We start from the raw sequence: 24,188 nt of genomic DNA on the forward strand, positions 1-24,188 counted from the left end.
GAACCTTTAACCCCCCCCCCCCCCCAGGCATTTGTTGCTGAAAGAGCCATCTTGTACAGCAGTAATACTGCACATGGAAAATGGTGGCTCCGAAAATTATGCTCCTTGCAAACGCTGAAGTACACACTCATATAATGTGTCCCCTCACACCGTCAAACCATCCCGGAAGTGGGACTTTCCTTTGTAATGTGACACAGCACAGCCGTCATTCCAACCCCCTTGGTGCCGGGCGCCACCTCCTCAACGTTGTTTGGTTCTGTCACGGAGCCCGCGCTGTAATGTTATCCCTTGGCCATGCACAGTTAGCGGTGCCCGTCTTCTGACATCATGTAGGTGTCAGGCTGGCAGTGCCTGTGCGTCCAAGCTGCCCGAGATCCAACCTTGCAGTGTCATCTAATGTAGTCCCACTGCGGGCCAGGGATCTATGGGCATGCGCAGTGCATATCATCGCCTCTCACTCACCTCCTTCCTGCTTCTTCAGACTGTGCGGCGTCACGGCCGTGGCATGCTATTAGGGATCAGCTGACGCCGCCTAGTCTGAAGAAGCGTGTAGAAGGGGAGTGAGAGGCTAGTATATGCACTGCGCATGGCCATGGATACCAGGCCCACTGTGGGATCACATTAGACGACACTGCGAGGTGTGATTTCGGGCAGCGTGGACGCACAGGCGCAGCCAGGACGACAACAAATGATGTCAGAGGACGGGCAGCGCAAACTGTGCATGGCCAAGGGATAACATAACAGCGCAGGGTCCATGACGGAATCAAACAACGCTAAGGAGGCAGCGCACGGTGCCAAGGGGGTAGCAATGACGGCTGTGCTGCGTCACATTACAAAGGAAAGTCCCACCTCCGGGACGGTTGGACGGTGTGAGGGGACACATTACATGAGTGTGTAGTTCAGCGTTTGCAAGGAGCATAATTTCAAGAGCGACCTTTCCCTTGTGCAGTATTAGTGCTGCACATGGTGGCTCTTTCAGTAACAAACGCCTAGGGGGGGGGGGGGGACAGGTCCCCTTACATTTTAGTTGTGCCAGCGTGGCGGTCGCATGACACGTTGCCGGATACACAGCTGGGGATCAGCTGACGTTAGTGAACCCCAATAACAGAGGAGCGACTGTTGACTGTGCACACAGCACTTCCAGGCACCAACTGGCGGTGTTAGAGCCCAGGGACAGCAGGAGGAGCAGATTGGAGGTATTGCCGCACACACAGCTGGGGATCAGCTGACGTTACTGAACCCCAATAACAGAGGAGCGACTGTTGACTGTGCACACAGCACTTCCAGGCACCAACTGGCGGTGTTAGAGCCCAGGGACAGCAGGAGGAGCAGATTGGAGGTATTGCCGCACACACAGCTGGGGATCAGCTGACGTTACTGAACCCCAATAACAGAGGAGCGACTGTTGACTGTGCACACAGCACTTCCAGGCACCAACTGGCGGTGTTAGAGCCCAGGGACAGCAGGAGGAGCAGAGGAACAGAGTGTAGGCCGAAGCCTGATTGGAGCAAGTTGAAAGGGAACCTTTAACCACCCCCCCAAGACGTTTGTAGCTGAAAGAGCCATCTTGTGCAGCACTAACGATGCAAAAGGAAAAGGTGGTTCTTTTAATTATGCTCCTTGCAAACACCGAAGTAAACACTAAAAATGTGTCCCCTTATACCGTTAAACCGTCCCGGAGGTGCGAATTTCCTTCGTAAAGGGACACAGCACAGCTGTCATTCCTATCCCCTTGGTGCCGTGCGCTGCCTCCTCAGCGTTGTTTTAAGCTGTCACGGAGCCTGCGCTGTTCTGTTAGCCCTTGGCCATGCCCAGTTAGCGCTGCCTGTCTTCTGACATAATTTGGTGTCAGGCTGTCACTGCCTGTGCGTCCACGCTGCTCCAGATCCCACCTCGCAGTCTCGTCCAACGTAATCCCACTGCGGGCCTTGGAACCATGGACATGCACAGTGCATATCCTCGACTCTCACTCCCCTCCTTCCCTCTTCTTCAGACTGTGCGGTGTCACGGCCGTGGCATGCTATTAGGGATCAGCTGACGGCGCACAGTCTAAAGAAGGCGGAGGGAAATGAGCGAGAGCCCGAGGGGAAGATATGCACTGCGCATGCCCATGGATCCCAGGCCCGCAGTGTGACTCAATCAGAAGACACAGCGAGGCGGGATCTCGGGCAGCGCGGCCGCACAGGCGCAGCCTGCCTGACACCAAATTATGTCAGAAGACAGGCAGCGCAAATAGGGCATGCCCAAGGGATAACAGAACAGCGCAGGCTCCGTGACAGCTTAAAACAACGCTGAGGAGGCAGCGCATGGCACCAAGGGGGTAGGAATGACGGCTGTGCTGCGTCACATTGCGTAGGAAAGTCCCAGCTCCGGGACAGTATAACGGTATCAGTGAACACATTTTATAAGTGTCAAGTTCTGCGTGTGCAAGGAGCTAAAAAAAAAAGAGCTACCTTTTCCTTGTGCAGCATTACTGCTGCACAAGATGGCTCTTTCAGTAACAAACGACGGGGGGGGGGGACAGGTTCCCTTACATTTAGGTTGTTGTGCCAGCGTGGCGGTCGCAGGACACATTGCCGGCTACACAGCTGGGGATCAGCTGACGTTACTGAAACCCAATAACACTGGGTCGTATGTTTTTACTGTGCAGCCTGCACTTCTGAGCCGCAATTGGCGGTGTTGGAGCCCAGGAATAGCAGTTCAGGTGGTAGAAAGATGAACACAGCAGGAGACCTGGATGACACCCAATTACTTAATCAGGCAGAGGAGTGGCAAATTCCTGCGAGATCCAGGCCTGGTTCATTTTCAGGAAAGTAAGCCGGTCAACGTTATCGGAGGATAGTCGCATGCGACGGTCTGTTAGTACACCACCTGCGGCACTAAAGACACGTTCCGATAAGACACTAGCCGCAGGGCAAGCCAGCACCTCCAATGCATACTGGCTTAGCTCTGGCCATGTATCCAGCTTAGAGACCCAAAACTTGAACGGGGAAGAGCCGTCTGGGAGTACAGTAAGAGGGCAAGCCATGTAGTCTGTCACCATCTGACGGAACCGTTGCCTCCTGCTGACTGGAGCCGCCGGTGATGGTGTAGACATTTGGGGCGGGCACACAAGTGTGCTAGAGTTGTGCCATACTGGGCTTGCCTTGGGCAGAGGCACTGCTTCTGCTCCCTCTTTGGGCAGAGCCTCCCCCACTGCCTCGACGCACTGAGCTGCTTTGTAAAGCACTAGCAGCACTCCTCTCAGTTGGACAGGAGAAGATGATGGAATTCACCAGTGTGTCGTGGTACTCCCGCAATTTACGCTCCCGGGTCAACGCAGGGATGAGGTTTTGGACGTTGTCCCGGTAGCGAGGATCGAGGAGGGTGAACACCCAATAATCAGGCATGTTGAGAATGTGGTCGATGCGGCGGTCGTTTCTCAGGCACTGCAGCATGAAATCCACCATGTGCTGCAGAGTGCCAACTGGCCCAGAAACGCTGTCCCCTGCTTGAGACATGATCTCTGCCCGCTCGTCATCACCCCACCCTCGCTGTACACACTGACCACTGGACAATTGTGTCGCTCCCTCCTCTGGACGGAGCTCTTCCTCCTCCATTGACTCCTCCTCATCCTCCTCACAAATTGGCCCCTGCGTACCCCTTTGTGAGGAACCACGTGGCACTGACTCTCCAGAAGCTGATGGAAAAGGTGACTCCTCATCCTCCACCTCTTCCACAACATCATCCCTTAACCCTTGCAAAGTTTGCTGAAGCAGGCAGATAAGGGGGACAGTCATGCTGACTAGTGCATCATCTGCACTTGCCATCCGCGTGGAATAATCAAAAGGACGCAAAACCTGGCAGACGTCCTTCATAGTGGCCTGTCATGATCCCAATGGCAGGGGATCACAAAAGGCCAAGCACACAAAAAACAGAACAAGCTCTAGGGTGATGGAAACTGAGCTGACCGCGATCCTGAACCTAATTCACAACACTAGCAGTAGCCGGGGAACGTGCCTACGATGATTCTAGATGTCTCGCGCCAGCCGAAGGACTAGCTTCCCCTATTAGAAGAAACAAAGACCTCTCTTGCCTCCAGAGAAACACCCCACAGAAATAGCAGCCCCCCACATGTAATGATGGTGAAATGAGAGGAAAGCACATACGTAGTAATGAAAACAGATTCAGCAAAATGAGGCCCGCTAAAACTAGATAGCAGAGGATACAAAAGTGAACTGCGCGGTCGGCGAAAAACCCTACAAAAAACCATCCTGAAATTACCTGAACTCATGTGCCAACTCATGGAACATGAGGAGTAATATCAGCCCACTAGAGCAACCAGCAACAAGGAATCACATAACTGCAAGCTGGACTAAAACAAAAATAAAGCAAAACGTGGAACAGGAAAATCAAAAACTTTCCTTGTCCTGAAGATTACTGAAGCGGAAAGCTGAGGTAACAAGACACACTGATTACATTGATCGCCGGCGAGGAAATGACAAGAAAGCCAGGTTAAATAAGAAACTCCCATATCCTGATAGAACAGGTGGACACCAGAGACCGCAGAGAACACAAGTCACCCAGTACCATCTGTAACCACCAGAGGGAGCCCAAAAACAGAATCCACAACAGTGGCCCACTCTGTGGTTGTGAAGTCTGATCGGCGCTGACTGCGACTTCTTTGCGCCTGATGCAGCTGGTACTCCATAACTGCTTGCTGCTGCTCACACAACCGCTCCAACATATGTAACGTGGAATTCCACCGGGTAGGTAGGTCACATATGATGCGGTGTTCCGGAAGGCGGAATCGGCGCTGCAGAGCAGCAATGCGGGATCTGGCCAAGCTGGAACGCCGCAAGTGAGCACACTCTAGGCGGACCTTGTGCAGCAGGGCATCAAGATCCGGATAGTCCCTCAGAAAACTCTGCACAACCAAATTGAGCACATGTGCCAGACATGGGATGTGAGTGAGGTTGCCAAGGGCCAAAGCTGCCACCAGATTTCGGCCATTGTCACACACTACCATGCCTGGCTGGAGATTCGCTGGCAGTAACCACACATCGCTCTCCTGCTTGATGGCATTCCAGAGCTCCTGCGCTGTGTGGCTTCGATGCCCCAATGAAACTAGTTTCAAGACGGCCTGCTGACGTTTGGCCACGGCTGTGCTCATGTCGGTCATAGGTAAACGTTCACGGGTCCATGTGGAGGTGGACTGTGACGGATCCTGCAGAGAGGAATCTGAGGAACTGGTGTAAGAGGAGGAGTCGATGCGTACAGACTGGATTCCTGCAATCCTTGGAGTGGGCAGGACACGTCCTGCGCCACTCGCACGATCTGTACCTGGCTCAACAACATTAACCCAATGGGCAGTGAGGGAAACATATCGCCCCTGTCCATGCTGACTGGTCCACGCATCGGTGGTGAGGTGGACCTTGCTACTGACGGCGTTCAGTAGCGCATGTTTTATGTTTGCCTCAACATGCCTGTGCAGGGCAGGGACAGCCTGCCTGCTGAAGTAAAAGCGGCTGGGCACCTTGTACTGTGGGACTGCCAATGCCATCAAGTCTCGGAAGCTGTCAGTCTCCACCAGCCTGAACGAGAGCATTTCCAGGGACAACAGTTTGGCAATGCCTGCATTCAGAGCCTGTGCTCGGGGGTGGTTGGCCGAGAATGCCCGCCTTTTCTCCCATGCCTGTACTACCGATGGCTGTAGAGTAGACTGGGAGTGTGAGGATGACTGGGAAGGTGGTGCTGTTGGTGGAATTACACTAGGTCTCTGGACAACAGTGGAGGAAGAGGCAACACGAGATGAAGAGGTGGTAGCTGCCGCTGTTGGTTGGCCTACATCTTCACTGTGTTTCTGTAACTCCACCGCGTGCCTGGTCCGCACATGTTTCCACATATTTGTGGTATTGAGGTTGCTGACACTTTTACCTCTTTTTACTTTCTGATGACACAGCTTGCATTTGACAAAACAAATGTCATCTGCAACTGTGTCAAAAAAGGACCAGGCACTGCAAGTCTTGGGAGCGCCCTTTTTGGCTTTGGAAAGAGACAGGCTCCTAACGGGTGCCAAAGTGGAGGCTACAGGCTCCGCAGTCTTCCCCCTCCCTCTCCCTCTTTGGCCCGTAAGGGGAATCTCTTCCTCAGAGCTGCTCCCACCACCTTCCTGTTCCTCACGCCACGATGGGTCAAGGACCTCATCATCTCCACTACCCTCTGCCACCAACTGCTCCTCCTGGGTAGTCTCGGCAGCACAGTACGCATCAGAAAGCGGCACCTGAGTTTCATCATCAGATGCGTACTGCGCTGTGGTCACCGGAGGCACTGGCCCACCTGCCTCTTCAGAGTCAGAGAGAAAAAGCTGTTGGGCATCACTGCACACTGCCTCTTCTTCCATTTCTCCAATGCTGCTTGGCTGGCCCCCTGTTTCCAAGCCAAGAGATTCAGAGAACAGAAGTAGAGACGGCTCCTGTCCTGGGCTCTCTGACTGCCTGGCCAATTTGGCAGGTGGTGAAGAGACAGATGGCTGCTCTCCAGTGCTCTGTGCCTGAGAGGATGTGGCACTAACTGAAGTCAATGCCGAGGCATTAGCTGCCATCCACCCGACAACGGCTTCAATTTGGTCTTCACGCAGCAGCGGTGCACGGCGCTCTCCGACAAAGCTGCGCATGAAGGACTGTTCCCTGCTGAAACTGAGTGACGAGTCACCGGCGCCCGCAGCAGGCACAGAATCACCACGTCCTCTCCCTGCTCCTCTCCCTGCTCCGCGCCCACGCCCACGTGCCTTACTCCCTGCCCTCTTCATCTTGGTTGACAGATAAAGATAAGCAGAAAAGTACTAAGGCCTTAGCGTGCTTATTCCTGAAATGCTCCTCCTAACAGGTGTAAGAAACACTAATGTTGTAAAGTGTGGACTAAACTTTATTATTTTTCAAATGTGGCCTACACAAGTGTTAAGTTGTGTTTGGTGAACTTTACTTTTTTTTTTGGGCAGATCGGGCTACAGAGCTAGTTTAAATCACACGGAGACCGTGCAGACAGCCGTAAACGGCGCTGCAAGGCCAAAAAACCCTCCTCTAGGTTATCCTATGTAGTGTTTTTCCACTATTTAGCTGGAGACGGGTGGAAAGACACTAATAGGAATTTTTTTTTAAAAATTTTAACCCCTCTGTGACCTTAGACGTACTATCCCGTCGAGGTGCCCTGGGCTTATCTGACCCTGGACGGGATAGTACGTCATAGCCGATCGGCCGCGCTCACGGGGGGAGTGCGGCCGATCGCGGCCGGGTGTCAGCTGCTTATCGCAGCTGACATCCGGCACTATGTGCCAGGAGCGGTCACGGACCGCCCCCGGCACATTAACCCCTGGCACACCGCGATCAAAGATGATCGCGATGTGCCGGCGGTGCAGGGAAGCACCGCGCAGGGAGGGGGCTCCCTGCGGGCTTCCCTGAGCCCCCCGCAGCAACGCGATGTGATCGCATTGCTGCGAGGGTCTCCTCACCTCCCTCCCTGCTCGAGCCCCGGATCCAAGATGGCCGCGGATCCGGGTCCTGCAGGGAGGGAGGTGGCTTCACAGAGCCTGCTCAGAGCAGGCACTGTGAAGGCTGCAGCGCTGCATGTCAGATCAGTGATCTGACAGAGTGCTGTGCAAACTGTCAGATCACTGATCTGTGATGTCCCCCCCCTGGGACAAAGTAAAAAAGTAAAAAAAAAAATTTTTCCAAATGTGTAAAAAAAATAAAAAAAAATATTCCAAAATAATGAAAAAAAAAAAAAAATATTATTCCCATAAATACATTTCTTCATCTAAATAAAAAAAAAAAACCAATAAAAGTACACATATTTAGTATCGCCGCGTCCGTAACGACCCGACCTATAAAACTGTCCCACTAGTTAACCCCTTCAGTAAACACCGTAAGAAAAAAAAAAAAAAACGAGGCAAAAAACAACGCTTTATTATCATACCGCCGAACAAAAAGTGGAATAACACGCGATCAAAAGGACAGATATAAATAACCATGGTACCGCTGAAAGCGTCATATTGTCCCGCAAAAAAAGAGCCACCATACAGCATCATCAGCAAAAAAATAAAAAAGTTATAGTCCTGAGAATAAAGCGATGCAAAAATAATTATTTTTTCTGTAAAATAGTTTTTATCGTATAAAAGCACCAAACCATAAAAAAATGATATAAATGAGGTATCGCTGTAATCGTACTGACCCGAAGAATAAAACTGGTTTATCAATTTTACCAAACGCGGAACGGTATAAACGCCTCCCCCAATAGAAATTCATGAATAGCTGGCTTTTGGTCATTCTTCCTCACAAAAATCGGAATAAAAAGCGATAAAAAAATGTCACGTGCCCAAAAATGTTTTCAATAAAAACGTCAACTCGTCCCGCAAAAAACAAGACCTCGCATGACTCTGTGGACCAAAATATGGAAAAATTATAGCTCTCAAAATGTGGTATTGCAAAAAATATTTTTTGCAATAAAAAGGGTCTTTCAGTGTGTGACGGCTGCCAATCATAAAAATCCGCTAAAAAACTCGCTATAAAAGTAAATCAAACCCCCCTTCATCACCCCCTTAGTTAGGGAAAAATAAAAAAAAATGTATTTATTTCCATTTTCCCGTTAGGGTTAGGGCTAGGGTTAGGGCTAGGGTTAGGGCTAGGGTTAGGGCTAGGGTTAGGGCTAGGGCTAGGGTTAGGGTTAGGGCTAGGGTTAGGGCTAGGGTTAGGGCTAGGGTTAGGGTTAGGGTTAGGGCTAGGGTTAGGGTTGGGGCTACAGTTAGGGTTGGGGCTAAAGTTAGGGTTAGGGTTTAGATTACATTTACAGTTGGGAATAGGGTTGGGATTAGGGTTAGGGGTGTGTCAGGGTTAGAGGTGTGGTTAGGGTTACCGTTGGAATTAGGGTTAGGGGTGTGTTTAGATTAGGGTTTCAGTTATAATTGGGGGGTTTCCACTGTTTCGGCACATCAGGGGCTCTCCAAACACGACATGGCGTCCGATCTCAATTCCAGCCAATTCTGCGTTGAAAAAGTAAAATTGTGCTCCTTCCCTTCCGAGCTCTCCTGTGTGCCCAAACAGGGGTTTACCCCAACATATGGGGTATCAGCGTACTCAGGACAAATTGGACAACAACTTTTGTGGAGCAATTTCTCCTGTTACCCTTGGGAAAATACAAAACTGGGGGCTAAAAAATAATTTTTGTGGGAAAACAAAAAGATTTTTTATTTTCACGGCTCTGCGTTATAAACTGTAGTGAAACACTTGGGGGTTCAAAGTTCTCACAACACATCAAGATGAGTTCCTTAGGGGGTCTACTTTCCAAAATGGTGTCACTTGTGGGGGGTTTCTACTGTTTAGGTACATTAGGGGCTCTGCAAACGCAATGTGACGCCTGCAGACCATTCCATCTAAGTCTGCATTCCAAATGGCGCTCCTTCCCTTCCGAACCCTCCCATGCGCCCAAACGGTGGTTCCCCCCCACATATGGGGTATCAGCGTACTCAGGACAAATTGGACGACAACTTTTGGGGTCCAATTCCTCCTGTTACCCTAGGGAAAATACAAAACTGGGGGCTAAAAAATAATTTTTGTGGGAAAAAAATTTTGTTTTATTTTTATGGCTCTGCATTATAAACTTCTGTGAAGCCCTTGGTGGGTCAAAGTGCTCACCACACATCCAGATAAGTTCCTTAGGGAGTCTACTTTCCAAAATGGTGTCACTTGTGGGGGGTTTCAATGTTTAGGCACGTCAGTGGCTCTTCAAACGCAACATGGCGTCCCAGCTCAATTCCTGTCAATTTTGCATTGAAAAGTCAAATAGCGCTCCTTCCCTTCCGAGCTCTCCCATGCGCCCAAACAGTGGTTTACTGCCACATATGGGGTATCAGCGTACTCAGGACAAATTGGACAACAACTTTTTGGGTCCAATTTCTCCTGTTACCCTTGGTAAAATAAAACAAATTGGAGCTGAAGTAAATTTTTTGTGTAAAAAAGTTAAATGTTCATTTTTATTTAAACATTCCAAAAATTCCTATTAAACACCTGAAGGGTTAATAAACTTCTTGAATGTGGTTTTGAGCACCTTGAGGGGTGCAGTTTTTAGAATGGTGTCACACTTGGGCATTTTCTATCATATAGACCCCTCAAAATGACTTCAAATGAGACGTGGTCCCTAAAAAAAAAATGGTGTTGTAAAAATGAGAAATTGCTGGTCAACTTTTAACCCTTATAACTCCCTAACAAAAAAAAAATTGGTTCCAAAATTATGCTGATGTAAAGGAGACATGTGGGAAATGTTACTTATTAAGTATTTTGTGTGACATATCTCTGTGATTTAATTGCATAAAAATTCAAAGTTTGAAAATTGCGAAATATTCAAAATTTTCGCCAAATTTCCGTTTTTTTCACAAATAAACGCAGGTACTATCAAAGAAATTTTACCACTATCATGAAGTACAATATGTCACGAGAAAACAATGTCAGAATCACCAGGATCCGTTGAAGCGTTTCGGAGTTATAACCTCATAAAGGGACAGTGGTCAGAATTGTAAAAATTGGCCTGGTCATTAACGTGCAAACCACCCTTGGGGGTAAAGGGGTTAAACAGGCTGCACTATTTGAAAAAAAGGAAATTGTTTTTCAAGGTATGAGGCAGTAACGCACCCTGAGCTGAATCCAACCGGCTATAGCTGCACACAGACTACAGGGCGAGCTGGGCTCACACGGAGACCGTGCAGACAGCCGTAAACGGCGCTGCAAGGCCCAAAAACCCCCCTCTAGGTTATCCTATGTAGTGTTTTTCCACAATTTAGCTGGAGACGGGTGGAAAAACACTAATAGGGAATTTGAGAAAAAATGTGCAGCAGGCTGCACTATGAGCAAAAAAGGACAACTGTGTGAGGCAGTGTGAACCCCCCCTGAGCTGAATACAACCGGGTATATGGCTGCACACAGACTACAGAGTGAGCTGCACACACACACACACACACAGAGACCTTGCAGAACGCTGTTAAAACAGCGCTGCAAGGCAAGAGCAAGGTGAACAGTGAAGAACACACAGCGTTTTGCTAAATTAGCCTTTGGAAAGGAAAATAAAGCAATTAGCTAGCTCAACTGGCCCTCAGTTAGAACACAGCGTCCTGTCCCTAACTGAAATCACAGCAGAGTGAGCGCAAAATGGCGGCAGCGTTTTTTATAGTGCAGAGTGACATCATTTCAGCAGCCAATCACAGCCTTGCCAGTACTTACATGCCCACCATGCTAAACAGGATGTGCCCACACTTCCAATCATTCCTCATTGGCTGCTGCGTTCTGTTTGAATTCTGGGAACTTCCGATTCCGGTATCCGATACGCGGGAAGTATCGGAATTCGGTATCGGAATTCCGATACCGCAAATATCGGCCGATACCCGATACTTGCGGTATCGGAATGCTCAACACTAGACACAATTGGTTTTACCAGATCGTGTACTCAAACAGGAAAAAAATTCCAAGTGCGGTGAAATTGCAAAAAAGTGCAATTCTACAACTTTTTGTTGGATTTTTTTTTTATCATGTTCACCAAATGCTAAAACTGTTAATATACACCAAACATGTCTAGGTTTTTTTTTATTTACGTGGTGAAAAAATGTTTGTGTTTGGGGGGGGGGGGGCAGGAAAAAAAAGCATCATTTTCTGAGACCCTTGGCGTCTTCATTTTTCGTGATCTCGGGTTGGGTGAGGGCCTATTTTTGCACACCAAGCTGACGTTTTTAATGATACCATGTTGGTGCAGATACGATCTTTTAATCGCCCATTTTGCAATTTAACGTAATGTTGTGGCGACCACAAAAAACATTGAATTTTGAGTTTGTTTCTCATTACACTGTTAAGCGATTGGATTAATTCTTTTTTTTTTATTTTGATAGATCGGGCAATTCTCAACGAAGCGATACCAAATATGTGTATTTTTTTTTTATTTTGAATAGGGCGAAAGGGTGGGTGATTTGAACTTTTATAATATTTTTTATTTTTAAACTTTTTTTTTTTTTATTTACTTTTGGCATGCTTCAATAGTCTCCATGGGAGACTAGAAGCTGCCATAACCTGATCGGCTCTGCTACACACAGGCGATTATCAGATCGCCTGTATGTAGCAGAATTGCTGACTTGATATGAGCGCCGACCTCCGGGCGGCGTTCATAGTAATCCGGCATTGACAACCATAGACGTCTGCAATAGACCTCTGGTTGTCATGCCGACCCATCGGTGACCCACGATCACATGACTGGCGTCACCAATGGGTGGATTTTTGGCACCATTGTCAGAAGAGCGCGTTAAATGCTTCTGTCAGTTTGACAGCGGCATTTAACAGGTTAGCAGCCACGGGTGGATTGTGATTCCACCCACGGCTGTTTCAGGCACATGTCAGCTGTGTTGAACACCTGACGTGCCAGAAAAGATGAGGCTTACCGCCGAAGCCCACATCAAAGGGGGAGACATGACATGCGCCGTACTACAGTAGTATGGCACATGTCGTGAAGGGGTTAAAATCATTGCTACCTCCATGGAAATGCATGCAGGCATCCATTGTTTAGCATCAAAAGGGCTCCATAGGCAAGTATTGCTGCTTGTAACATTGCCAAGAGATCGACCATATATCAGATCATCAAGAAAGGTTAAAAAGCTATGAAGAAGACTTCAGGGCACCCATGAAAGTCCACAATGTGCCAGAACAATCTCATAAAGGGCATTCAACTATGGGACTGGTTCAAAACCAGGATAAAGCTTACTCAAGAATGGCAGCAGGCAGGTGTCTGCATGCACAGTGAGGCAAGGGCTTTTGAAGGGTGGCCTAGTGTCAAGAAGGGCAGCAAAGAGTCCACTTCTCTAAGAAAAATATCAAGTTCAGTGTAACATTCTGCAGAAAGTATAGGGATTGGGCTGCAGAGGAATTGGATAAAGTTATTTTCTTTTATGAAGGACCCCTTCAGAATTCTGGAAGAATTTTAATATTTGGTGACGAAAAGGTGAATGCTGCCATGATTCCTGTGTAATGCCAACAATAAAGTGTCCTGAGACCACGCATGTATGGGGTTGCTTTTATCCAAAGAGGTCGGCTCACTCACAATTTTGCCTAAGGATGCTGCCATGAATAAAAAATGATAATGGAATACAGAGCAACTTACGGTATCCTAATTTTCCAGGGACAATTTGGTGATGAGCAATGCATTTTCCATCATGATGGAACCGTCACAACACAAAAGTGATAACTAAGTGGCTTGGTGAATAAACATTGACATTTTGAGAAACTGTGTGCAATCCTAAACCACATAAACTTGATGTATTAGTCAATGAATGGTTAAAAACTTCTGAAATGCTTATAATTGTAGTCATAGAAACATCTGACTAATGGATCATAAAAACATTGAAGAAGCAAACTTTGCCTTATATCTTATCACTTATGCACTTTGTGCAACCATGAGCTTTTCATTGCTTTTGGAGGGTTTTTTACTGGTTACTCTTAAAGCAATGCTGACATAAGAATTACTAATCGGTCATTATACAATTTTTGGACTATACGTATAATTAGGTCACTTTCTATTTATTTCAGCATTTATTGAGTACTTTATTGCAGTACAGTTTATCCCCTTCATGACCTTGGGATTTTTCGTTTTTCCGTATTCGTTTTTCGCTCCCCTCCTTCCCAGAGCCATAACTTTTTTATTTTTCCGTCAATTTGGCCATGTGAGGGCTTATTTTTTGCGGGACGAGTTGTACTTTTGAACGACATCATTGGTTTTAGCATGTCGTGTACTAGAAAACGGGAAAAAAATTCCAAGTGCGGTGAAATTGCAAAAAAAGTGCAATCCCACATTGGTTTTTTGTTTGGCTTTTTTGCTAGGTTCACTAAATGCTAAAAATGACCTGCCATTATGATTCTCCAGGTCAGTACGAATTAATAGACACCTAACATGACTAGGTTATTTTTTTATCTAAGTGGTGAAAAAAAATTCCAAACTTTGCTAAAAAAAAAAAAAAAAATTGTGCCATTTTCCGATACTCGTAGCGTCTCCATTTTTCATGATCTGGGGTCGGTTGAGGGCTTATTTTTTGCGTGCCGAGATGTCGTTTTTAATGATAGCATTTTGGTGCAGATACGTTCTTTTGATCGCCCGTTATTGCATTTTAATGCAATGTCGCGGTGACCTAAAAAACGTAATTCTGGCGTTTCGAATTTTTTTCTCGCTACGCCGTTTAGCGATCAGGTTAATACTTTTTTTAATTGATAGATCGGGCGATTCTGAGCGCGGCGATACCAAATATGCGTAGATTTGATATTTTTTTTATTGATTTATTTTGATTGGGGCGAAAGGGGGGTAATTTAAACTTTTATGTTTTTTTTATTTTTTTCACATTTTTTTAAACTTTTTTTTTTAACTTTTGCCATGCTTCAATAGCCTCCATGGGAGGCTAGAAGCAGGCACAACGCGATCGGCTCTGCTACATAGCAGCGATCTGCTGATCGCTGCTATGTAGCAGAAATGGAGGTGTGCTGTGAGCGCCGACCACAGGGTGGCGCTCACAGCCACCGGTCATCAGTAACCATAGAGGTCTCAAGGACCTCTATGGTTACAATATACAAGCATCGCCGACCCCCGATCATGTGACGGGGGTCGGCGATGACGTCATTTCCGGCCGCCCGGCCGGAAGCGGTAGTTAAATGCCGCTGTCTGCGTTTGACAGCGGCATTTAACTAGTTAATAGGTGCGGGCAGATCGCGATTCTGCCCGCGCCTATTACGGGCACATGTCAGCTGTTCAAAACAGCTGACATGTCCCGGCTTTGATGCGGGCTCACCGCGGAGCCCTGCATCAAAGCAGGGGAGCCGGCATCGGACGGTATAGTACGTCCGATGCCGGTAAGGGGTTAAAATTCCCTTGAACATAATAAAATATTGATTATTAAATTTATTGTTGGGATCTCATATATATATATATATATATATATATATATATATATATATATATATATATATATATATATATATATATATATATAATATATACAGTATATATAAAAAACAAATATATATACAGTACAGACCAAAAGTTTGGACACACCTTCTCATTTAAAGATTTTTCTGTATTTTCATGACTATGAAAATTGTAAATTCACACTGAAGGCATCAAAACTATGAATTAACACATGTGGAATTATATACTTAACAAAAAAGTGTGAAACAACTGAAAATATGTCTTATATTCTAGGTTCTTCAAAGTAGCCACCTTTTGCTTTGATGACTGCTTTGCACACTCTTTACCTCTTGAAGCTCATCAAGAGAATGATGTCACCGGAAATGGTCTTCCAACAATCTTGAAGGAGTTCCCTGAGATGCTTAGCACTTGTTGGCCCTTTTGCCTTCACTCTGCGGTCCAGCTCACGCCAAACCATCTCGATTGGGTTCAGGTCTGGTGACTGTGGAGGCCAGGTCATCTGGCGTAGCACCCCATCACTCTCCTTCTTGGTCAAATAGCCCTTACACAGCCTGGAGGTGTGTTTGGGGTCATTGTCCTGTTGAAAAATAAATGATGGTCCAACTAAACGCAAACCGGATGGAATAGCATGCCGCTGCAAGATGCTGTGGTAGCCATGCTGGTTCAGTATGCCTTCAATTTTGAATAAATCCCCAACAGTGTCACCAGCAAAGCACCCCCACACCATCACACCTCCTACTCCATGCTTCACGGTGGGAACCAAGCATGTAGAGTCCATCCGTTCACCTTTTCTGCGTCGCACAAAGACACGGTGGTTGGAACCAAAGATCTCAAATTTGGACTCATCAGACCAAAGCACAGATTTCCACTGGTCTAATGTCCATTCCTTGTGTTCTTTAGCCCAAACAAGTCTCTTCTGCTTGTTGCCTGTCCTTACAGTGGGGCAAAAAAGTATTTAGTCAGTCAGCAATAGTGCAAGTTCCACCACTTAAAAAGATAAGAGGCGTCTGTAATTTACATCATAGGTAGACCTCAACTATGGGAGAAAAACTGAGAAATAAAAATCCAGAAAATCACATTGTCTGTTTTTTTAACAATTTTTTTGCATATTATGGTGGAAAATAAGTATTTGGTCAGAAACAAACAATCAAGATTTCTGGCTCTCACAGACCTGTAACTTCTTCTTTAAGAGTCTCCTCTTTCCTCCACTCATTACCTGTAGTAATGGCACCTGTTTAAACTTGTTATCAGTATAAAAAGACACCTGTGCACACCCTCAAACAGTCGGACTCCAAACTCCACTATGGTGAAGACCAAAGAGCTGTCAAAGGACACCAGAAACAAAATTGTAGCCCTGCACCAGGCTGGGAAGACTGAATCTGCAATAGCCAACCAGCTTGGAGTGAAGAAATCAACAGTGGGAGCAATAATTAGAAAATGGAAGACATACAAGACCACTGATAATCTCCCTCGATCTGGGGCTCCACGCAAAATCCCACCCCGTGGGGTCAGAATGATCACAAGAACGGTGAGCAAAAATCCCAGAACCACGCGGGGGGACCTAGTGAATGAACTGCAGAGAGCTGGGACCAATGTAACAAGGCCTACCATAAGTAACACACTACGCCACCATGGACTCAGATCCTGCAGTGCCAGACGTGTCCCACTGCTTAAGCCAGTACATGTCCGGGCCCGTCTGAAGTTTGCTAGAGAGCATTTGGATGATCCAGAGGAGTTTTGGGAGAATGTCCTATGGTCTGATGAAACCAAACTGGAACTGTTTGGTAGAAACACAACTTGTTGTGTTTGGAGGAAAAAGAATACTGAGTTGCATCCATCAAACACCATACCTACTGTAAAGCATGGTGGTGGAAACATCATGCTTTGGGGCTGTTTCTCTGCAAAGGGGCCAGGACGACTGATCCGGGTACATGAAAGAATGAATGGGGCCATGTATCGTGAGATTTTGAGTGCAAACCTCCTTCCATCAGCAAGGGCATTGAAGATGAAACGTGGCTGGGTCTTTCAACATGACAATGATCCAAAGCACACCACCAGGGCAACGAAGGAGTGGCTTCGTAAGAAGCATTTCAAGGTCCTGGAGTGGCCTAGCCAGTCTCCAGATCTCAACCCTATAGAAAACCTTTGGAGGGAGTTGAAAGTCTGTGTTGCCAAGCGAAAAGCCAAAAACATCACTGCGCTAGAGGAGATCTGCATGGAGGAATGGGCCAACATACCAACAACAGTGTGTGGCAACCTTGTGAAGACTTACAGAAAACGTTTGACCTCTGTCATTGCCAACAAAGGATATATTACAAAGTATTGAGATGAAATTTTGTTTCTGACCAAATACTTATTTTCCACCATAATATGCAAATAAAATGTTAAAAAAACAGACAATGTGATTTTCTGGATTTTTTTTTCTCAGTTTGTCTCCCATAGTTGAGGTCTACCTATGATGTAAATTACAGGCGCCTCTCATCTTTTTAAGTGGTGGAACTTGCACTATTGCTGACTGACTAAATACTTTTTTGCCCCACTGTAGCAGTGGCTTCCTAGCAGCTATTTTACCATGAAGGCCTGCTGCACAAAGTCTCCTCTTAACAGTTGTTGTAGAGATGTGTCTGCTGCTAGAACACTGTGTGGCATTGACCTGGTCTCTAATCTGAGCTGCTGTTAACCTTCGATTTCTGAGGCTGGTGACTTGGATAAACTTATCCTCAGAAGCAGAGGTGACTCTTGGTCTTCCTTTCCTGGGGTGTTCCTTATATGAGCCAGTTTCTTTGTAGCGCTTGATGGTTTTTGCAACTGCACTTGGGGACACTTTCAAAGTTTTCCCAATTTTTCAGACTGACTGACCTTCATTTCTTAAAGTAATGATGGCCACTCGTTTTTCTTTAATTAGCTGCTTTTTTTCTTGCCATAACACAACTTCTATCAGTCTATTCAGTAGGACTATCAGCTGTGTATCCACCAGACTTCTGCTCAACACAACTGATGGTCCCAACACCATTTACAAGGCAAAAAAATCCCACTTATTAAACCTGACAGGGCACACCTGTGAAGTGAAAACTATTCCCGGTGACTACCTCTTGAAGCTCATCGAGAGAATGCCAAGAGTGTGCAAAGCAGTCATCAAAGCAAAAGGTGGCTACTTTGAAGAACCTAGAATACAAGACATATTCTCAGTTGTTTCACACTTTTTTGATAAGTATATAATTCCACATGTGTTAATTCATAGTTTGATGCTTTCAGTGTGAATGCACAATTTTCATAGTCATGAAAATATTGGTATTGCCAAGTTCAGAAACGCCCAGTCTATCAAAATATAAAGCTAATTAATCCGATCGGTAAACGGCATAATGAGAAAAAAAAATCAAAACTCCATAATTGTTTTTTTGGTCACAATCACATTGCAATAACAGGCAATCAAACATTGTATCTACCCCAAATTGGTATAAATAAAAACGTCAGCTTGATGCACAAAAAAATAAGCCTCTACCAAAACCCCCAAAAATGGAGATGCTACAGTCCTCAGAAAATTGCGCTTTTTTTTTTTATTTGGAAACTTTGGATTTTTTTTCACTACTTAATAAAAAAAAGAACCTATACATGTTTAGGTAGTGACCGAAAAATAAAAAGTTATGGCTCTGGGAAGAGGGGGAGTAAAAAATGGAAATGCCAAAACAGAAAAACCCGAAGGTCTTGAATGGGTTGAATGCATGTTTTATCTGAAACATGGCAGAATTTCAGAATAAAACAGCGGCAATAACTGAACCAATGTCTGATTCATGCGGCCCAGGGGTTGTGCATTAGGAACCAACTGTCAGATTCCTCATGTGGCAAAATAACATTGGAATAACATTGGAAGTCTCAGCATCACATTACTTACTGCCATCTCCACATCACCATGTAATGACTCAATGTGGAAATAAAAGCCAATCTATCAATGTAACTTGGATTTCGGGGTTGGACAACTTCTTGAATAGCATGGATCTTTTCAATTGGGATCTAGTTACATGTCTTTGTGAACCTTTTCCCTTTGGTGTTACTGCGTTTTTCCCTAAGGAAACCATTTTTGGAAATGGTTCAAAGGAAAGGGCACATAGAAAGTCACATCATGTGGCCATATTAAAAACCGTTTCAAAGTTATTACATTTACTTTTTAAATGCAGTTATTAGGTCAAATGATAGTCATGTGACCACACGATAAGGATGGAGGCATACCCGTGGGACTATTATTTATAAATATCAGATGAAGAATATATTTGTCCTTTGCACAATAAGCTGACCCCAGGATACCCCTCCAGTTCAAATTTGTAAGTGACACACCCTATGATGTTATATGCCCTGACTTTTTCTGTTTTTCTCTCGTTTAGGTGGTCACATGTTATTCTGAGGTGTGGAAAATCAGCTGGTTGCACTTCGAGAAACTGTCTGTCCTGGAGTGCAGTCCGGATCTCGCAGCACACAGAACACGAGACCACAGCAACTTCCTATAGGGCTGAAGTATCTGCTGAGCACAGATACCATCGAATGGGAGAAATGTAAAAATAAAACTGTAAAGAAATATTGTTGAAAGCGTTCATATCTACACATCAGACACATCCACATCACCAAAAATGTATTTTATGATTCAATGGGTTTAACACTGATACACACCTGCTTTTCTCAAGCAAAGATTTACTGACAATAGCACCCAACATCACCGACTATTCAGTGTATTTGTCTTTATAAGAAAATAAATCTCATCGTGATTAAATATGAAACGTGTTTTGAATGCATACAATATACTTTTTTTTTTTTTCAATTTTAAAGGGGTTGTCTTACCTCAAAGGAAACGGATTCATGTATGAGACACTGGATTTATGATTTCAGCAATATATGTTTGACTCTGAATCGTTGCGGCATTTCAGAAAACATAATTTAAAAGCTGCTGGAGACTAGTCAGAAAGGCAGTTTCCCAGTGGAATGACCCCTCGCTCCGTAGCCAGTTCTATCAAAGGTTATCTGTAAGGATAAAGGATGCTTTTGCTTTGCATGAAGTTCTGGTTTTCCTTGAGGCGTCCATGTCTCTGGCTATCCGGGTGGATCGTTGTCTTCGCCAGAGACACTCCAATTTGCTAAGGGTCTGGGGTCAAGGGAACCTTGGGCTGAGTCGACTGAGAAACTCATGCAGTTGGGTGGGGCAACTTGTTCTATTAGTCTAACTGTAGTTTGGAGTAAAGGGGATTGTCTTTTTACTGTGGTCAAAGGGGTGTTCGTCGTTTTCCTACCACACTGTAAACAACCACCATAAAACTAAGGAGCCCGGATTGTGGGGAGGTTGGCAACACAGGTGTACATACAGTAGATCCGTCGTGGGTACATCACAATTTTTTTTTTTTTTCAAAGGCTGAGATTCATCTGTGCCAAAATAAGGTGGACATTTTCTGCTTTTCTGGAAAGTGGGGTGGGTTTTAACTTGACCAACGCAAAGTTCGTCCAGGGCCTCAAACCACATACACTATCTAGATTTATACCTATAATCGCCAGTGACTTTGCGCTAGTAATGAGCAAATGTGCTTGGATAACATCTTATTCAAGCATGCGAGTGTTATCAGAGCTTCTGGGAGTGCTCATATATTATATTCTAGTGTTTGCATGATTTGCGGTCATTAGACAGCCTCAACACATGTGGGGATTGTGTAACAAACAGGCAATCCCCACATGTGTTCACGCTAATAGCCGCAAATCATGCAGACACTCGAACATAGTATTCGAGCACTCTCGGATGCTTGGATAACACCAGAGCGTGTTCATAAAAAATGTTATCTGAGCACATTCGCTCATCACTACTCCGCACCCTTGAGCTAGGGGGTATTTTACTCAAGTTGTCCAAGGAAAACATCTACAAGTAGGGGCCATGCACTGTGAAAGTATTGACTGTTCTGTGCTAGAGGGTCTGCACTTTCCTGTGGTTCTTAGACTACCTTGGCTTACGCTGCATAACCCTGGGGTAGATTGACAGACTCAGGAGGTGGTAAAGTGGAGCGAGTATTGTCAAGGACGTTGCTTGGGTCCCTGGCTTGCCAGGGTGGATACCCAATCTGTACCTGAATACCTGTCTGACTTTGGGGATGTTTTCAGGGCAGGAGTGCAAATAACCTCCTCTCCATCATCCTTATGATTGCGCCATTAATCTTATTCCTTTGGCTAAGCTGCCAAAGAGCAGACTATATAATATCTTTGGTCCAGAGAGGCAGGCCATGAAGGACTATATCGCAGAAAGTCTGGCAAAGATGGGGGGGTTACTGCCTAGATTTCCTTGAACTCAATCAGATTTCTGTTACCAGATCATTGGATCAAAGTGGTTTTCTAATCTGGATTTCAGGGGGACATATAATCTCATTCATATTAAGGAGGGGTATGGGTGGAAAACAGCCTTCAATACACATGAGCAACACTATGAAAACCTTGTGATGCCATTTGGGTTGACTAATGCTCTTGCAGTCTTCCAGCACTTTGTAAATTACATTTTTAATCACCTGGCAGGTAGATTTGTTGTAATATGTGTTGATGACATATTGATTTATTTGCCTTGCGTCACATCAAGTACATGTCAGGCAGGTCTTACAGATACTCAGAGACAATTATTTGTTAAACCAGGTTGTCTTATTGTTCACTGGTTTTCACATGGATCCAACGAAACTCCAGGCAGTAGCTGGATTGTGATCGACCTGAGGACTTAAAGCGTTAAAGGTTCTTTTTCTTTTTGCCAACTACAACCGTAAGTTCGGTAGTAGCTAAATCTCTGATTGATATGATCAGGAAAGAAACAGACCTTTTCAAATGGAACAGTCCAGCCAGGGAGGCATTTTATACCTTGAAAGTGTTTTGCATCGGCGCCTGTTCTCATACAGCCTGATGTCACTTAGCCATTCATTGTGGAAGTTGACGCGTCTGAAGTGGCGGTGGGGTCTGTATTGCGCAGGGTGCATCTCCTGATAAATGGTGTTCGTGTGCATATTTTCCTAAGAAACTGTAATCCGCCGAGAAAAACCTATGACATTAATAACTCAAAACTCTTGGCAATTGAGTGGGCTTTTGAAGAGTGGCATAATTTTCTGGAAGGGGCAGTTCACCCAGTCATGGTAATCACAGATCATAATCTAGAATCTGCGAAACAACTAGACAGGCAAGATGCTGTTCACCAGATTTAACTTTTTTGTTAGCTATAGACCGGAAATAAGACCATTTTAGGTGGATGCCTTATCTTGTTGTTTTCCTGGGATTGGAAATAATTGTGAATCGGCGCCTATGCTACAAAAATGGGTGATAATTGCATTTACAGTGCCTTGCGAAAGTATTTGGCCCCCTTGAACTTTTCAACCTTTTCCCACATATCATGCTTCAAACATAAAGATACCAAATGTAAATTTTTGGTGAAAAATCTTGTGGAACACAATTGTGAAGTTGAACGAAATTTATTGGTTATTTTAAATTTTTGTGGAAATTCAAAAACTGAAAAGTGGGGCGTGCAATATTATTCGGCCCCTTTAACTTAATACTTTGTTGCGCCAACTTTTACTGTGATTATAGCTGCAAGTCGCTTGGGGTATGTCTCTATCAGTTTTGTACATCGAGAGACTGAAATTCTTGCCCATCCTTCCTTGGCAAACAGCTCGAGCTCAGTGAGGTTTGATAGAGATCGTTTGTGAACAGCAGTTTTCAGCTCTTTCCACAGATTCTCAACTGGATTGAGGTCTGGACTTGGCCATTCTAACACCTGGATACGTTTATTTGTGAACCATTCCATTGTAGATTTTGCTTTATGTTTGGGATCATTGTCTTGTTGGAAGACAAATCTCCATCCCAGTCTCAGGTCTTTTTCAGACTCCAACAGGTTTTCTTCAAGGATGGTCCTGTATTTGGCTACATCCATCTTCCCTGTCCCTGCTGAAGAAAAGCAGGCCCAAACCATGAAGCTGCCACCACGTTTGACAGTGGTAATGGTGTGTTCAGGATGAGCTGTGTTGCCTTTACGCCAAACATATCATTTGGCATGCAAACTTTAAACAACACTTTTTATGGATATCTTTGAGAAATAGCTTTCTTCTTGCCCCTCTTCCATAAAGGCCAGATTTGTGCAGTGTACGACGGATTGTTGTCCTATGGACAGAATGTCCCACCTCAGCTGTAGATCTCTGCAGTTCATCCAGAGTGATCATGGGCATCTTGGCTGCATCTCAGATCAATCTTCTCCTTGTTTGAGATGAAAGTTTAGAGGGACGGCCGGGTCTTGGTAGATTTGCAGTGGTATGATACTCCTTCCACTTCAATATGATCGCTTGCACAGTGCTCCTTGGGATGTTTTAAAGTTTTGGAAATTATTTTGTATCCAAATCCGGCTTTAAACTTCTCCACAACAGTATCACGGACCTGCCTGTTGTGTTCCTTGGTCTTCATGATGCTCTCTGTGCATCAAACAGAACCCTGAGACTATCACAGAGCAGGTGCATATATACGGAGACTTGATTACACACAGGTGGATTATATTTATCGTCATTAGGCATTTAGGACAACATTGGATCATTCAGAGATCCACAATGAACTTCTGGAGTTAGTTTGCTGCACTAAAAGTAAAGGGGCGAATAATATTGCACGCCCCACTTTTCAGTTTTTGAATTTCCACAAAAATTTTAAATAACCAATAAATTTCGTTCAACTTCACAATTGTGTTCCACTTATTGTTGATTCTTCACCAAAAATTTACATTTGGTATCTTTGTTTTAAGCATGATATGTGGGAAAAGGTTGAAAAGTTCAAGGGAGCCGAATACTTTCGCAAGGCACTGTATGCTCTGATGTAGAGAAGAAGGTTTGTAGAAGCTCAGGGGGACACCCCTGCTGCCTGTCCATTAGGTAAACTGTACCTGTAAATCTCCTATCTAAAGTTTTAAATGAACATTATGATTCAGTCTTTGCTTGAATCTGACGAGTGTGCTTGATGCAGGAATACCAAATGGAAAGAAGTGGGAACCCCTGGAGGTATGTCTTCTGAGGAGGCACAAGGTCTCCATGTGCTTCCTGTGGGGCTCTACCACATTGTTCCTTACAATGTCATTGCATTATGCGCCGATACCCAATGACGTAGATATCAAATGTCTGTGTTGCGTCCGTACCTTAATACGCATTCTCATGGATGTTATGGTGATTGGTTGATGTCTCATTTAA

General features: G+C 45.2%; 1 protein-coding gene across 1 annotated transcript in view; it reads left to right on the forward strand.

Moving 5' to 3' along the window:
* Nucleotides 1-19,735, forward strand: part of CST7 (cystatin F) — a 59,959-nt gene extending 40,224 nt beyond the window's left edge. Inside the window, exon 4 of the mRNA XM_069768973.1 lies at nt 19,353-19,735. Coding sequence (XP_069625074.1) covers nt 19,353-19,475 — 123 coding nt within the window. The 3' untranslated portion in view covers nt 19,476-19,735. The remainder of the gene's footprint in view (nt 1-19,352) is intronic.
* Nucleotides 19,736-24,188: the final 4,453 nt, after the last annotated feature.

The sequence above is a fragment of the Ranitomeya imitator genome, chromosome 5, assembly GCF_032444005.1.
Source record: "Ranitomeya imitator isolate aRanImi1 chromosome 5, aRanImi1.pri, whole genome shotgun sequence".
Lineage (NCBI taxonomy): Eukaryota > Metazoa > Chordata > Amphibia > Anura > Dendrobatidae > Ranitomeya > Ranitomeya imitator.